The sequence below is a fragment of the Salmo salar genome, chromosome 01 (genome assembly GCF_965601325.2).
Source record: "Salmo salar chromosome 01, fSalSal1, whole genome shotgun sequence".
NCBI classification, from domain to species: domain Eukaryota; kingdom Metazoa; phylum Chordata; class Actinopteri; order Salmoniformes; family Salmonidae; genus Salmo; species Salmo salar.
In genome coordinates, this window is record NC_138291.1 from 156,298,712 (window position 1) to 156,315,741 (window position 17,030).

The 17,030-nt window shown below is 45.2% G+C and overlaps 1 protein-coding gene across 2 annotated transcripts in view; it reads left to right on the forward strand.

The window, feature by feature from the left end:
- The window catches only part of LOC106566282 (cytospin-A), a 40,105-nt gene that overhangs the window by 4,646 nt on the left and 18,429 nt on the right, over positions 1-17,030 (forward strand). For both annotated transcript variants that reach the window (XM_014134174.3, XM_082955407.1), the window contains exons 2-8: positions 885-1,077; positions 1,209-1,359; positions 1,455-3,136; positions 4,790-4,997; positions 6,777-6,850; positions 7,107-7,276; positions 7,351-7,636. In XM_014134174.3, the coding sequence (XP_013989649.3) occupies positions 922-1,077; positions 1,209-1,359; positions 1,455-3,136; positions 4,790-4,997; positions 6,777-6,850; positions 7,107-7,276; positions 7,351-7,636 (2,727 nt within the window). In that variant the 5' untranslated portion in view covers positions 885-921. The remainder of the gene's footprint in view (positions 1-884; positions 1,078-1,208; positions 1,360-1,454; positions 3,137-4,789; positions 4,998-6,776; positions 6,851-7,106; positions 7,277-7,350; positions 7,637-17,030) is intronic.

Genomic DNA, 17,030 nt, shown 5'->3' on the forward strand with positions numbered 1-17,030 from the left:
TTATTGTGGGAAGCTTGTGGAAGGCTACCCAAAATGTTTGACCCAAGTTAAACAATTTAACGGCCATGCTACAAAATACTAATTGAGTGTATGTAAACTTTTGACCCACTGGGAATGTGATGAAAGAAATAAAAGCTTAAATAAATCATTAAATCTACTATTATTCTGACATTTCACATTATTTAAATAAAGTGGTGATCCTAACTGATCTAAGACAGGGAATTTTTCTAGGATTAGATGTCAGAAATTGTGAAAAACTGAGTTTAAATGTATTTGGCTAAGGTGTATGTAAACTTCAGACTTCAACTGTAGCTACAGGCCTGAGACCTCCAGTCACACGCCTCGTGTGCTTTCAGATCTGCATCCAATGACCGCTCCCTCGGTGATCTGTGTGAGTCAGTGTCTGAGAAGGATGTAGTGCTGGCTGGCGTTTGAACATAAATAGCATCGACCACAGCACAGAAGAACTGTAAAGTCATTTTGTCCGTACTCCAGACTAGACAGCAACTCCTTAGTTACTAGCTAGCCCATAGATGACAGACCGTGTTCTCACAAGAACTACTGCCACAGGCATCAGGTAACTAACTGTATTTAAAAAAAGGCAATCTAGGCTAATTGGTTTTTCTGGTAATTGATTTAAAACAATTGATTTACAAACTAGTTTCTAGACTGTTGGGCTGCCTACTATAATTCTTGTAGTTGTAGGCTGCGTTTATGTGGGTTTAATATTTACGTTAGTTGTAAGAGGTTGTTCACTGATGTTAATTATGGAATAATGAAATAGTTTTCCCTCTGACTGAGAAACTAGAAACCCTCTGATGCATGCATTACCACCTCATCCTGTTATTAACTCCTGTATGCTTGTGTGTTTTTGTTCCACACAGATTGCATTGGAAATGTCTGAGAAACCTAGAGCCCAGTATGAGGAAGACGACCAGGCCAGTGGCCGGCGTATCCAAAGCCACAGCAGCAGGCACTAAGGCCCAGACTGGGGAGAGAGTCAAGCCTGAGGGCGCCACCATGGGCACAGCCGGCAAGAATACGGCCAAGACCTCCGCTACCGCACCACTCTCTAAGGTACAAATGCAGAAGGCACATGCAAATAACCGTGCGGGCACTTTGGCTACATGCTAAGAACAACCATGAAGTCAATTATCTTTATAGGTCCAGTAGCTGGTGTGTTAACTATCATCTTTCTCTTTGGCCAGGCGAAGAGCAGCGATGACTTGCCATCAGCAACAACAGTAGGCAGTGGGATCAGCACTGTTGCTAAGGCCAAGAAGACTAGCTTTGCCCACTCTTCAACCTCTTCCACTACAGGTACCAGCAACCCAGAGGGCAAGACAAAGACCAGCTCAGGTACATCAACCATACAGCTACTAACAGACTATACTCGGTTTGTGATTAGCTCTAACTTCTTGACCTTCAATAACGTGTTGTATTGTACTCCTCAGGAAAGCGTGGGACCTCCTCTGTGGTGAAGGAGCCCGGTTCATCCCGGGAGGGCCTGCGAGAACGCTCCAGAACTGGCACCGCCAGCAGGAAGCTCTCCGGACCCTCGGATGCCTTGGCACCGCCCAAGAGAGTCCGCAGCCGGGCCATGACTGAGTCCGAGTCCCGTATGAGCAAGTCCAGGTCGGACGGGCAGCTCAGCAATAAGACGGTCCTGGAGAGCAGGGTGAAGGACCTGCTGGGCCTGGCCAAGAGCAAAGACGTGGAGATCCTCCAACTGCGCACTGAGCTGCGGGCCATCCGTGTCCAGCTAGGCCTGCCTGAGGAGGATGGGGGGAGCAGAGAGAGGGCTGAGGGAGAGGAGACTGCTGAGGCTGAGCCCCCACAGGAACAGGAGAAAGAACCCCTTACTCCGTTCATCCCTACAGACGTTGAGTCCACCCTGCTCTTGCTGCAGGACCAGAACCAGGGGATCCGCGGGGAACTGAACATGCTAAAGAGTGAGAACCGAATGCTGAAGGACCGCCTCAATGCCCTGGGTTTCTCCCTGGAGCAGAGGCTGGACTGCCCCCTCAAAGCCCCGCGAGGCTCCTGCCTCAGCCCAGAGCTTCCCCCAGCCAGCGGTGGCAGAGATGGAGTGTTCCAACGGGCCTTTTTACTACATGGGGTCTCCCCACACGGCTCTGCCCGCGGCTCCAATGAAGACCTTCTGGACCCCCGGCGAGCCATCTCCCCTGAGGCGGCCGACAGCGAGTGCAGCGAAGCCTACCAGCCAATCACCTCCAGCGACGACGCCCTGGATGCCCCCTCTGGTTCTGCCTCTGCCTGCTGCTCCTCCTCTGAGTCAGAGGGCGGGCCACCGAGTCACGGTGAGCGCTCCCGTAGAGGCAGCAGTGGCAACACCAGCGAGGTGTCGGTGGCCTGTCTAACTGAGCGCATTCACCAGATGGAGGAGAACCAGCACTGCACTTCTGAGGAGCTCCAGGCTACACTACAGGAGCTGGCTGACCTGCAGCAGATCACCCAGGAACTAAGCACAGAGAACGAGCGGCTGGGCGAAGAGCGGGTCATCCTGGTGGACTCCTTGTGCCAGCAAGGTGACCGGCTGGAGTTGTACGGCCAGCAGATGGACTACTTCCGGGGCCTGCTGGACGAGCACCGCGTGGCCTATGCCCCGGTCGACGAGGAGGACACTAAGAGCAGCCGCTATCTGGAGCTGGAGCGCCGCTACATGGACCTGACTGATGGGACCCACTTCGAGAGGGAGCAGCTGCTGGGGGTGCAGCAGCACCTGAGCGGGGCGCTGAAAATGACAGAGCAGGACAACGCAGAAGCCCAGGGCCTGATATCAGCGCTTAAGGAGAGGGTGCACGTGGCTGAGCGGCAGGCTGAGATGGAGCGCAGGGATAGGGCAGTGGCGGCCATAGAGCTGGAGGTCCTGAGGGAGGCGGCCGGAGGGGAACAGGCGGAGTTGGCTCGATGCAGGGCCCAGCTGGAGCAGGAGAGACAGAGGGTGGCTGAGCTCTACTCCATCCACAATGCCGGGGACAAGATGGACATCTGCCACCAGCTGGAAAGCGAAAGGAGGGACAAGGAGAGGGCAGAGGCAGAGTCTGCTCAGCTGCATGAGGAGCTGGACCACACCCGCAACGAGGCCGCAAGGCTGGAGGACGGTATCAGCAAGGTCACACATTCTCATATTTAACATACTTTAATTTCAGATTGTCCATCAGTCTTATGTTAGTATTTCACCCAATTCCTATGTTGGTATGTATGTGCGTGCAGTAACAGTCAAAAGTTTGGCCACGCCAACTCATTCAAGGGTTTTTCTTTATTTTTAATATTTTTTACATTGTAGAATAATAGTGAAGACATCAACTATCAAATAACACAAGGAATCATGTAGTAACCAAAAAAGTGTTAAACAAATATTTTAGGTTCTTCAAAGTAGCTACCCTTTTTGCCTTTGACAGCTTTGCACACTCTTGGCATTCTCTCTACCAGCTTCATGAGGAATGCTTTTCCAACAGTCTTGAAGGAGTTCCCACATATGCTGAGCACTTGTTGGCTGATTTTCCTTCACTCTGCTGTCCAACTCATCCCAAACCATCTCAATTGGGTTAAGGTCGGGTGATTGGAGGCCAGGTCATTTGATGCAGCACTCCATCACTTTCCTTGGTCAAATAGCCCTTACACAACCTGGAGGTGGGTTTTGGGTAATTGTCCTGTTGAAAAACAAATGATACTTCCACTAAGCGTAAACCAGATGGGTTGGCGTATCACTGCAGAATGCTGTGGTAGCCATGCTGGTTAAGTGTACCTTGAATTCTAAGTAAATCACAGTGTCACCGGCAAAGCACCATCACACCACCACCTCCTCCTTCCCACAGGAACCACACATGCAGAGATCATCTGTTCACCTACTCTGTGTCTCACAAAGACACAGCGGTTGGAACCAGAAATCTCAAATTTGGGCTCATCAGACCAAAGGACAGAGTTCCACTTGCTCGTGTTTCTTGGCCCAAGCAAGTCTCTTCTTCTTATAGGTGTCTTTTAGTAGTAGTTTCTTTGCAGCAATTTGACCAAGAAGGCCTGATTCACACAGTCTCCTCTGAACAGTTGATGTTGAGATGTGTCTGTTACTTGAACTCTGAAGCATTTATTTGGGCTGCAATCTGAGGTGCAGTTAACTCTAATGAACTTATCCTCTGCAACAGAGGTAACTCTGGGCCTTCCTTTCCTGTGGCGGTCCTCATGAGAGCCAGTTTCATCATAGCGCTTAGTTCTTTACATTTTCCGAATTGACTTACCTTCATGTCTTAAAGTAATGATGCACTGTCATTTCTCTTTGCTTATTTGAGCTGTTCTTGCCATAATATGGACTTGGTCTTTTACCAAATAGGGCTATCTTCTGTATACCACCCTTACCTTGTCACAACTGATTGGCTCAAATCCATTAAGAAGGAAAGAAATTCCACAAATTAACTTTTAACAAGGCACACTTGTTAATTGAAATGCATTCCAGGTGACTACCTCATGAAGCTGGTTGAGAGAATGCCAGGAGTGTGCAAAGCTGTCATCGAGGCAAAGCGTGGCTACTTTGAAGAATCAAATATAAAATATATTTTGATTTGTTTAGCACTTTTTTTTTGGGTTACTACATGATTCCATGTGGGTTATTTCACAGTTTTGATGTCTTCAGTATTATTCTACAATGTAGAAAATAGTAAAAATAAAGAAAAACCCTTGAATGAGTTGGTGTGTCTAAACTTTTGGCTGGTGCTGTATATGACACGTGAGCTCATGCATACACCTATGTATCCCATTCTCCCGTCAGCTGGAGGAGAACTTCCGTGCATTTCGTGATGAGGTACAGAAGCAGCTAGCAGAGCAGAAGCGGACCCTGGCCCATCAGTGTTCTGAGCTGGAGGAGAGGGACACTGAGGTCTCAGACATGAAGGAGACCATCTTTGAGCTGGAGGACGAAGTGGAGCAACACCGAGCCGTAAAACTCCACGACAACCTCGTGATCACAGACCTGGAGAGTGAGTGGTGGATGGACACTAGATTGCATCCCAAATTGCACCCTATCCTATAGGGCGTTCACTCACTGCTGTACAATGTAGAGAAAAACGGGGTAATTCAAGAGGGTGCTACGAAATTAAATGTCAAAATGAAATGTTCTTTTCCCTATGTCGTTAGATTGTTCTCTACAATATTATAACCTTATTATACACCGTTGTTAGTTTGGACTGCCGCTCTTGGTCTTGTGTCCTTCATATGTGGTGATGTGAGGTGGTACCATTTGGAGGTGTTTCCGCTGGTTGGACCAATCAAAATCAACTTGATGCCTTTGTCGTTTTCACCTCCAGATCCTTGGCTTTCATTGCCTATAACTGCAAGCAATCTGTGTGAGAGGGGCTGTTTCTATGGCGACTTTAAAGGGAAAGACTCAGAAATAAAAAAATAACAGTTTATTTACGTAAGTATTCAAACCCTTTGCTATGAGACTCGAAATTGAGCTCAGGTGCATCCTGTTTCCATTGATCACCTTTGATGTTTCTACAACTTGATTGGAGTCCACCTGTGATAAAATTCAATTGATTGGACATGATTTGGAAATGCACACACCTGTCTATATAAGGTTGACAGTGCATGTCAGAGCAAAAACCAAGGCATGAGGTCGAGGCATTTGTCCATAGAGCTCCGAGGCAGGATTGTGTCGGCACAGATCAGTGGAAGGGTACCAAATAATGTCTGCATCATTGAAGGTCCCTAAGAACACCGTGTCATTCTTAAATGGAAGAAGTTTGGAACCACCAAGACTCTTCCTAGAGCTGGCACCTAAAGGATTCTCAGACCATGACAAACAAGATTCTCTGGTCTGAAGAAGTACAGAGAGATCCTTGATGAAAACCTGCTCAGGACCTCAGACTGGGCTACGGTTCACCTTTCAACAGGACAACGACCCTAAGCATGCAGCCAAGATAACGCAGGAGTGGCTTCGGGACAAGTCTGAATGTCCTTGAGTGGCCCAGCCAGAGCCCGGACTTGAAACGGATCGAACATCTCTGGAGAGACCTGAAAATAACTGAATCGACGGTCCCCATCCAACCTGACAGAGCTTGAGGGGCTCTGCAGAGAAGAGTGGGAGAAACTCCCCACATACAGGTGTGCCAAGCTTGTAGCGTCCTACCCAAGACTCGAGGCTGTAATCGCTAGCAAAGGTGTTTGTTAAAGTACTGAGTAAAGGGTCTGAATACTTTTGCAAAAAATTCTATATTTTTTTTTTGTTTTGTCATTATGGGGTATTGTGTGTAGATTGATTGAGTGGGGGGAAAAAACTATTTAATCAATTTTAGTGTAATGCTGTAGCGTAACAAAATGTCAGGGGGTATGAGTACTTTCCAAATGCGCTGTACTGTACGGTAGAGACATGAGGTTTGGATTTTCTATTGAATGGACATATTAGTATAAACCTTGAATTAATAAATTAATAATTGTGTGAACACCCTATATCCTATTCCCTTCGTAGTGCACTACTTTTGATCAAGGCCCATGGGGTTCTGGTCAAAAGTAGTGCACTATTTAGGGATAGAGTGCCATTTAGGACACGCATATCAGTCAGGAAATGGGACTAGGGGGAATAATATGCTCATCCAGACAGTTCACCAATGATGCTGGGCCAATACTGAATCATATACCAATGATAAAGCTGCTGCGACCACCAGGTGGCAATGTGGGACCATTATTACACAGCTTAGTCAGAGTTTATCCCGTCTCAATTCATTCATTTCATAATTCATTCTCTCTTTTTCTTTTAGACTCTGTCAAAAAACTGCAGGACCAAAAACATGACATGGAGCGTGAGATCAAGATGCTGCATCGAAAGCTACGGGTTTGTTTGGGGAGCTAGAGGAATACGGAGTCCAGTGCCTCAGCTATATCTCAGCTGGTACTGAACATCCGTTGAAGACATTTCACCCAGTCATAATGAAAATTGGTCTGCTGGTCCGTAGCATTAGCCCATGGGTGCATCCCACATGACACCGTATTCCATATAATGCTCTGGATGAGAACGTCTGCTAAATGACGTGAATGTAATGCACTACTTTTGACCGTTGTCCATGTCCGGTTCATATCTCCCGTTGTAGGAGGAGTCTATGGAGTGGCGTCAGTTCCAGGCCGACCTGCAGACGGCGGTGGTCATTGCTAACGACATCAAGTCTGAGGCTCAGGAGGAGATTGGGGATCTGCGGCGCCGCCTACTGGACACACAGGAGAAGCATGAGAAGATGAGCAAAGAGCTGGAGGAGATCAAGAAGTATGTGGTCTTTGTGTGTGTGCCAATCTCTCCCTGTGTCAAAGATATTGACGATCTGTTATCTGTCTCTATAGGCAGGATGAGGAGAGGGGCAGGGTGTATAACTACATGAATGCTGTTGAGAGGGACCTAGCTGCCCTGAGGCAGGGCATGGGTCTCAGCCGACGCTCTTCTACCTCCTCTGAGCCCTCTCCCACCGTCAAGACCCTTATCAAGAGCTTTGACAACGCCTCCACTGCAGGCCTTGTCCCAACCTCCCCCACAGCAGCCGTGCCAGCACTTACCACAACGATTGCCCGTACACCCCTCAGCCCCAGCCCTCTGAAAACCCCACCCGCTGCTGCTATCTCTCCCATACAGGTAAGAAACACACACAATGGCAGACCAGTAGTTTATAAGCACTCTGAATCAGACCAGCAGGCAGCACAGGCCCCTTCTGAAAGGAGTCTGTCTCTAACCCCATTCTGATTGGTTCAGCAGATGTCAACCCTGCTATCATTCCTTTAATGTGGTTCCCCTGCCTCAGCCCTGTCTTTATAGAACTACTATGAGAATTCCAATTCAGACCCCTGCAAGACTTGACGGGACTTCGCACGGGTCTCTACCCAAACAGTCAGGATGTCTTCAAGCTAACATGGAATTCATGCTCAGAGTAGGTGACACGTTAGGTGACACAATTTTTGTGTCAAGTCGGTTTGGAAGGAGTGTGAGGAAGGGTCATTTTTGAACATTAAAATGTGAACTTATTATGGGTTAAGGTTTATGTTTTGGCCACTCGTCTGGCCAGACTTGAGACGTGCTGTTCACAACCTTTGTTTAGAACAGGCCCAGAGACTTTCTAACCATCACAAGACCAGGGAATAAAGGCTTTCAGAGCTAGTACAACCGCTGCATGTTGGAGTTAAGCTCATGTGTTGATTGCCAATACCAGCTATTTTTGCCCTGCTCGTGGCGTAGCCAGAAGTTTTCCCTAAGGACCTGAGTGTCAAGTCCAGTCTAAGTCGGACCTTATGGGGGAGAGAGCATGTGAAAGCTCTGGATTTTGTTGGCATAGATATATCTGTCTCTACAGAAATAGAGACATGTATCTTCATGTTGGGGTAAGTTTAATGCCACATTCACGGGCTAGGAAGTGTCTGAAATTTCCGACTTGCTAACTGGTTGAACGTCGCTCCTGTATAACTACAACCAGTTACCAAGACAAATGTCAGTTTCCTAGTTCTGACTAGCACGTAAACAGTGCATTAGTGTAAATCACCATACACAATTGGTTCACACAGGGAGCCTATTCACTTAATCACTCAGAGTCCAGTGAAATGTTAAACGGTCATTCATTTGGAGCACAGTGAGTTTTGTCTGTATGGCACACAGCCCGTCTCTTCAGTGAATTGGTTGATCGCTGCCTGTAGTGTTTTGGTTCAAGCTTTAGGAAGAAAATCACTTCCGTGAAACAAAGCTCTGGTTGTCAGACAATGGATGGTCGTGAAACGTAAATGTATTCTGCAGTTTTATTTTTAGACTGGTCGATATAGAAGGTGCTTTTGAGATGCCCGTCCTTCACTCACTGAGTAGCCTCACTCACGTTTTATTGAAGATCAAATATTAATCCTGCAGTTTATAGGGAGATGGCTTTATTTTACCCCCAGGCAGGCCCATGGCCTCTATCTGGTCTGCAGTGAAGGATAATAAATAAGCCCATTTTCCTCTGACACACTTTTGCATTTATTACCATTTTATACACTTCCCTGGAGTGTTTTACAACATGAGGATAATTTGGATATTTCCCTAATGTATAATCTAAAACTACACTTTTGCGGAATTAGTCTAATGCCCCTCAGAATAGTATTGAGATGTTAGAAGGGATGAATGTTGGATGGATTGAAGATTAAAAAAAAAAAAGTTCAAGCAGAGGTCTGGCTTTGTATATTTTTGTCATATTTCCTCATTGGTTTGATTATCTGGGCAGTGAGTTGGAGAGGACAAATCAGCACTGTTAAGCCTGATTCCGCTAGAAACACTAAAGTCACCCTGGAACTATGTGACCCATAATAAGTCCTCCACTATAACACAAGGCATCCTAGCCTGGTCCCAAATCTGATTGTGAAGCCAACAATGTTTGGCATGACACTGAGTAGAGTTGCACATTTTGGGGAATATATTCAGAGTTGGAAACTTTCTGTGGGAATTAACAGAAATATATATATATATATATGCAAATTAATATTAAAACCATTTAAATGTAGATGTTTTTTGCATTGGTTATGTTTACCATATCATATGGAGACATAAACCTTATCATAAGTAGACATAATTGCAAATTATGAAATCCTTCCAATATAATTTTTTTAAAACAATTTAGTTACAAATTGAACTTTAATTAAATGAGTTGACTCTTCACATGGGATTATTTCACTGAACAACAAAAGGGAATATTGAATGATCCATCGCATCTCCCAAAAACGTTTTCAACATACATCTGTAAAATGATAGTCTAGAAACTAAAGCATTGGTTGTCTTCCTCTCAGGCTTCCATGTCTTCTCCCTGGTCCTCCTCAATGTCCACCTCTTGAACATCAGAGTCTGAGGCCTCATCTTCACTGTCATTTTCCAACCTTGTTGAGGATGGCTCAAAAAGCCTCAAATTTGCCCAGATGGCCACCAATCTTGTATTAGTCAGTTTGTTGCGTGCTTTGGTGTGTGTTCCCAAACAAGGACCAGTTGTGCTCTGAGGCAGCTGATGTTGGTGGGATTTGGAGGATGTTGGAGGCAACAGGGGAAGGAGCCTCGTATCCACAAAGTCCCTTCCACCAGGTGGCTGAGATATTTTGGCACGACTGCCATATTGCATCTCCATCCCAAAGCCCTTGCTTGGAAGTGTACTTTGCCAGACTGCCAAGAACCTTGCCCTCATCCAGGCCAAGGTGGTGAGACACGGTAGTGATCACACCATAGGCCTTGTTGATCTCTGCACCAGACAGGATGCTCTTGCCAGCATACTGGGGTCCAACATGTACGCTGCGGCGTGTATGGGCTTCAGGCAGAAGTCTTCACGCTTTTTGATGTATTTCAGAACTGCAGTTTCCTCTGCTTGGAGCAACAGTGAAGTGGGCAGGGCAGTACGGATTTCTTCTCTTACATCTGCAAGCAGAGTCTGAACAACAGACAGGATGGCATTGTCTCCCTCAATCTGTGCAATGGCTACTGCTATAGGTTTCAGGAGTTTCAGGCTGCTTACCACTCTCTCCCAAAATACATAATCCAGGAGGGTCCTATTGATGGGAGGATCCTCTTGATGGGGCTGTCCATATCAGCAGACTGTGATATGGCCTTTTCTTGGAGAGACTCCTACCCCTCCAGGAGAGTGTAAAACATGACAACACCACCCCAACGGGTGTTGCTGGGCAGCTTCAGTGTGGTGGTCATATTCTTCTCACTTTGCTTGGTGAGGTAGATTGCTGCTATAACTTGATGACCCTTCACATACCTAACCATTTCCTTGGCTCTCTTATAGAGTGTATCCATTGTTTTCAGTGCCATGATGTCCTTGAGGAGCAGATTCAATGTATGAGCAGCACAGCCAATGGGTGTGATGTGAGGGTAGGACTTCTCCACTTTAGACCAAGCAGCCTTCATGTTCGCAGCATTGTCTGTCACCAGTGCAAATACCTTCTGTGGTCCAAGGTCATTGATGACTGCCTTCAGCTCATCTGCAATGTAGAGACTGGTGTGTCTGTTGTCCCTTGTGTCTGTGCTCTTGTAGAATACTGGTTGAGGGGTGGAGAAGTAGTTAATTATTCCTTGCTCACGAACATTCGACCACCCATCAGAGATGATTGCAATAGTCTGCCTTCTCTATGATTTGCTTGACCTTTACTTGAACTCTGTTGAACTCTGCATCCAGCAAATTAGTAGATAAAGCATGTCTGGTTGGAGGGGTGTATGCTGGGCGAAGAACATTCAGAAATCTCTTCCAATACACATTGCCTGTGAGCATCAGAGGTGAACCAGTTGCATACACAGATCGAGCAAGACATTCATCAGTATTTCTCTGACTACGTTCCTCTATTGAGTCAAAACAACTTCTGATTCCAGGAGGACCATGAGCTGTTGCTATCAATTAGGTGTCTGAGTCATCATTTTCACCTCTGACAAAAGTCCCTCTACTTCTATTTGAGGTTGCTTGTTGTGAGCGCTGAGGGAACTTTATGCACTTGGCCAGATGATTCTGGATCTTTGTTGCATTCTTCACATGCTTTGGCACATTATTTGCAAATGTACACAGTGTTTCCTTCTACATTAGCTGCAGTGAAATGTCTCCACACATCAGATAGTGCCCATGGCATTTTCCTGTAAATATTTTTTTTTTTTTTAAATACAAATCCATGTACAGATAAATAGTTAAGCAGTTAGATTAAACAACTCCTTTTGTAAGATAAATGTTTTCAAATGAAACATGTATGGAAACAGATGAATTAACACTTCTCAGTTAGCAGGCTGAAGCAAGTTAAAACCCACATAGTAGCAAAAACTAATTAGCAGAAATGGTTAACAAGTTAGAAATGATTTTAACACACTTTGCTGTAGGCTACTATTTACTAGTTAACAAAAAATCATGTATGTCATATAAAATATATTCATCCCACCCAGTATTGTAATCAAAACCTACCAGAAAGCATGTAGTCCTTGGCTCAGACAGTATAGTAGTGTGGGCTCAATAGCATCTCATTAGTGTGCAAGATCTTGAAAATCAGCTGTACATGTGATGGAAGAGTGCACTGTGCATGCAGAGGGTTTCAATTCCATTGAATTGTGGCATATTTTGGTTAAACTATCCCCAAGACCAAGAATTGCCTTGTGTATCCCACATAAAAGGTTCACTGTTATAAGCTAACTTTTTTTTAAATGAATTTTAAGCAACATTTTCAATTTCCCGAATTTAACTTCCCATGGAAAATTTCTGGAAGTTTCACGGAAAGTTTCCGACCCTTTGCAACCCTAACAGTGAGTGATAAGGAGTTCGTATGATAGCACAAACAGACTGGCTGGCACTCAGGCTAGAGTTATCCCTCAGTGGCTCAGTCTCAGCATAATGATAGTACACTTCACCTTACTAATAAACTTTATGATGTGTTAATTAAGTTCATTACTTTATGTAGGGTAAAGCCCTGCTCAGGAATGCATTTTAAAACCGAACCCTACCTATGCCCTCGACGTTCAGGCCCTACCCTACCCAGGCCCAATTTGCTTCTGGCAAATGTAATCCCGGCCCTGCCCGAATTGCAAAATAACTTCCTCCATTAGTATGTCCATTAGCGGCTCTTCTGTCTGTCGCTCGCTCCCTGCGCGCAGCTCGCTCTGCATGCGCTCTGCTCATGGAGACTTTCTCCATTTCCTCCTTCGGATTCCTAAGAGAGTGATAGCAAAAGACTTAAAGTATTCATAATGTCTTTAGCTATGCATAATTTATATATGGCAAAACATTTTTGGGAAGTTTGATAACATGACGATTCCCACTTCCTGACTCTAGACCTTTGGGATACTGTTCTGCTTGGGTCCACAACAATGAAGGCTCTAAACACCTCATGCTTGTACCCAGTCCTCCCCATCAGGCTACAGGTTACAAAAGGTGGCCACCCGATATACACGAGCGGTGGCCTTAATCAACTGTACCTCATCTTGAGGTAAATCTGCACTATATACACATTTGAACATCAACACCTTCAGAAGGTGATATCCCAGCAATGCTAACAAGGTAACCCCTGCTACCACTAACATTGTCCATGATGCATACTTCAAGATACCCCTCATTTGCTCCATAGTCCAGTTCCATGCTGTTACTATAGCATCCTTCAGTTGCTGACCCTACAGCGACTGACTGCCTTGAGAATAGCAATTGCATTGAATCTGTCTCCTGCTCCCGATCTCCTATTGCCCTTGTGGTTCACCGATAGATCTAGGACTGAATCTTTCAGATACTCCCTACCTGTCTCCCAACTCCTACCTGACTTTCTAGCCACTGACATCCTATGTTCTGCTACATTTGGTATCTGTGGAGAATACTTCCCTGTGTTCAGGTTAGATACACAACTCTCATCCCAAGGCCGATCTACACCCCACCCCTTTGTGAACACCCTCGTTACAGTGTAAACTTTGGGTCCCAACGGTTGGTAAGCAGCCACCTTCTGACACTTTCCTTTTACTGTCACTCGGTCCCAATCTTCTGGGAGATAAGTGTTTGCTGGTGGTTAGGAATGGGGGAGAGATTATTGGCGTTGTAAGAGTATCCAACCTTACAAAACTCTGTCACATGTTTCTTAATCACAAGAGATATGATGCTATTATTACAGCAAACTTCCCTTCTGGTGAAGTGGCTTCCTGTATACGGGGATCTGTAGCTAGTCCTTCTGGTGAGGTGGCTTCCTGTATACGGGGATCTGTAGCTAGTCCTTCTGGTGAGGTGGCTTCCTGTATACGGGGATCTGTAGCTAGTCCTTCTGGTGAGGTGGCTTCCTGTATACGGGGATCTGTAGCTAGTCCTTCTGGTGAGGTGGCTTCCTGTATACGGGGATCTGTAGCTAGTCCTTCTGGTGAGGTGGCTTCCTGTATACGGGGATCTGTAGCTAGTCCTTCTGGTGAGGTGGCTTCCTGTATACGGGGATCTGTAGCTAGTCCTTCTGGTGAGGTGGCTTCCTGTATACGGGGATCTGTAGCTAGTCCTTCTGGTGAGGTGGCTTCCTGTATACGGGGATCTGTAGCTAGTCCTTCTGGTGAGGTGGCTTCCTGTATACGGGGATCTGTAGCTAGTCCTTCTGGTGAGGTGGCTTCCTGTATACGGGGATCTGTAGCTAGTCCTTCTGGTGAGGTGGCTTCCTGTATACGGGGATCTGTAGCTAGTCCTTCTGGTGCGGTGGCTTCCTGTATACGGGGATCTGTAGCTAGTCCTTCTGGTGAGGTGGCTTCCTGTATACGGGGATCTGTAGCTAGTCTTTCAAGAGCTGTACATTCTTCGATGAACCACTCACTGAAAGTTGACAATAGTGTCTGAAATGATAACACCATCTCTGCTACTCCCACCATGATATGGGTATGCGTGACGTTCAAGTTGTCTTCATAGTAGTTTCTATATTGTGCACCGTTAGCTGTCCTTCCTCTACTACGAGCTATCCCCTGTATTACTATACAGAGGCGTGGTATCGTTCTCCCAGAGACTCGTATTACCCACTTCCTTAATCTATGAGCCACAAGAATCTCCGGCCCAGTCATATTCAATTCCACTTTCCCAATTCCCTGTAACGTTAACGCCTTGGTTTTTGGGACTGCATAGAATGCACTGATATCGGTCCTGCCAGAATCTGCAACTAACACCCTTATGGAAACATTCTGTCTCAGACACAGGCCACCTATGTACTTTGCCTCCAGCCACAAATACATTTGCACATAGATCATTCCATCTAACCCATAACACGTTAATCACTACTGCTAGTCCACTTATATAGTTATAAAAATATTAAAACGTGCTCAAGTCAGTCAGTTTCCAACAATTCTTGTCTGGAACAATGATCACTCACATGTTCCATACCACCTAGAAAACCTATTGACTTGAACAGGGAAGAGAGAGAGAATACATGTTCAATAATTTCACACCACCCTTGATGAGAATGAGATTTGGGCAAGGACCGTCCGGTTCTGTGCCAATGGGATGCTAGATCTTCCCTGGGCTCCAATGAAATTTAGTTTCCTGTTGGTTATCCCACTCACTTTTACCCAGTCTTCATCCTCGGATGTCAAAGCAAGACTCGGACTACGAGTAATTCATTGGGCTGTATAATCCAGAAAGCCATATATCTTTAACATTAGGATTCTGATAGTAGGGGCTTTGTTTTACCTTGCTATGTTTTTAGTTTTTTTGTTGTAATTATAGCTTTTATTTCCTTTCACGATATAACAACCGTGCAATTGAATTACATTTGGCATTAAACAATAACTTGACAGACAGGAATAAACCGTGCATTTGGAATGCACCCTGGCCCCGCCCCGCTACAAGGCAGCAACGTAATGTGTAAAAAGTTAAGGGGCATTAACACCCCCCGAACACACCGCACACACAACAAAGATAGAAAAGGAAACAAACTTTTCATTTTTCACCCTCCCCATAACAACTATTACAACAAAAGGACAAACTAAACTAAGAAAAAAGGTCGTACCTCTACCAGTTGTCAATCAGGCCATTCCAGATTGTTTTCTCTTTCTATCCTTGAGAGAATGTCCCCAGATGTCAGAAAAGTTATTGGGTTTTCCATTCATTTTATAAATCAATCTTTCATATGAAGCTGTTTCAATAGGCTATAGACCATTTCTTATGAGGGAAGGTCCTTCTCCCTCCAGTGTCTCAGTATGACTCTTTTGGATGTGGTTAGAGCAACTTTTAGCCAGTTTAAACATGAGCTTCTCAGTCCATCAATATCCTTAGTGATATTCAGTAATAGCAAAGCAGGATTTGAAATTATTGTTGTACCCAGAATATCCCCAATCTTTTCCATTACATTCTGCCAAAAGGTATGTAAGCTTGGACAGTCACAGAACATACGGATCATGTCACCTGTACTTGACTGACATCTTCAGCATCGACTGGATTCTATCAAACCTATTCTGTTCAACCTCAGAGAAGTCCAATAAATCCTATTGAACACTTTAAATTGAATCAGCTTGGACCGGGCATCTCTCATAGGAGGAGCGTCTGTTGTACTGTTATATTCCTCCTCTCCAAATGTTACCTCCAGGTCTTTTTCCCCATACGGCCTTTAGGCCCATACAAGTATCATTAAATCCACCTATAAGGTGGCAATATAAAAGCCCTGCTGTATGTGGTAATTTGCAAAGGATGTCTATCGTAACACTATCAGAATGTACTGGGAATTTGTTGTTCTATCCTACCTTAAACATACAGTCTCTAAGTTGGAGATATCTCCAAGTCTTGTTTCTGTAAATTATACTTGGACCTTAGTTCTTCAGAGGTAAGTGTTTCTTGATATAGACAACCAATGTTCTTTATCCCCTTTCTATACCAATCTTTCCAGAAAACTGTGTCCCCCTATTTTCAATTTAGGGTTGTTCCATAAAGACACCGAGCTTGTCAAGAAAGGCAACAATCTCGCCATCTTGTGACTCTGTCTCCATCTATTTTTAGTATAGGACATTATTGGATTCTGCAGTCCCACTTTTTGTTGACTCAGATAATCTGATTATCCATATGGGGCATTAAGTTCCTCTTCCATGTCCACCCAAATTGGCCTAGTCGAGTTCTCAATAGAGCGAGAGAGCCTATTTGGGCAGCGACAAAGTCTTCTTGATATAATTGCATGTTAGGGAGCTTTAATCCTCCCTTCTTAGTTTTTGCCTGTAATCTCGCTAGTTTCATCCTGGTGGCCGTCTTGCAAAGATGACTGCAATAGCACAGCGCAGAATGCTCAGAGAGGTTAAGAAGAATCCTAGAGTGCCAGCTAAAGACTTACAGAAATCTCTGGAAGATGCTAACATCTCTGTTGGCGAGTCTTCAATACGTAAATCACTAATCAAGAATGGTGTTCATGGGAGGACACCATGGAAGAAGCCCCTGCTGTCCAAATAAAACATTGCTGCACATCAGAAGTTTACAAAAGTGCACCTGGATGTTCCACAGCGCTACTGGCAAAATATTATGTGGACAGATGAAACTAAAGTTGTGGTGGTTGGAAGGAACACACAACACTATGTG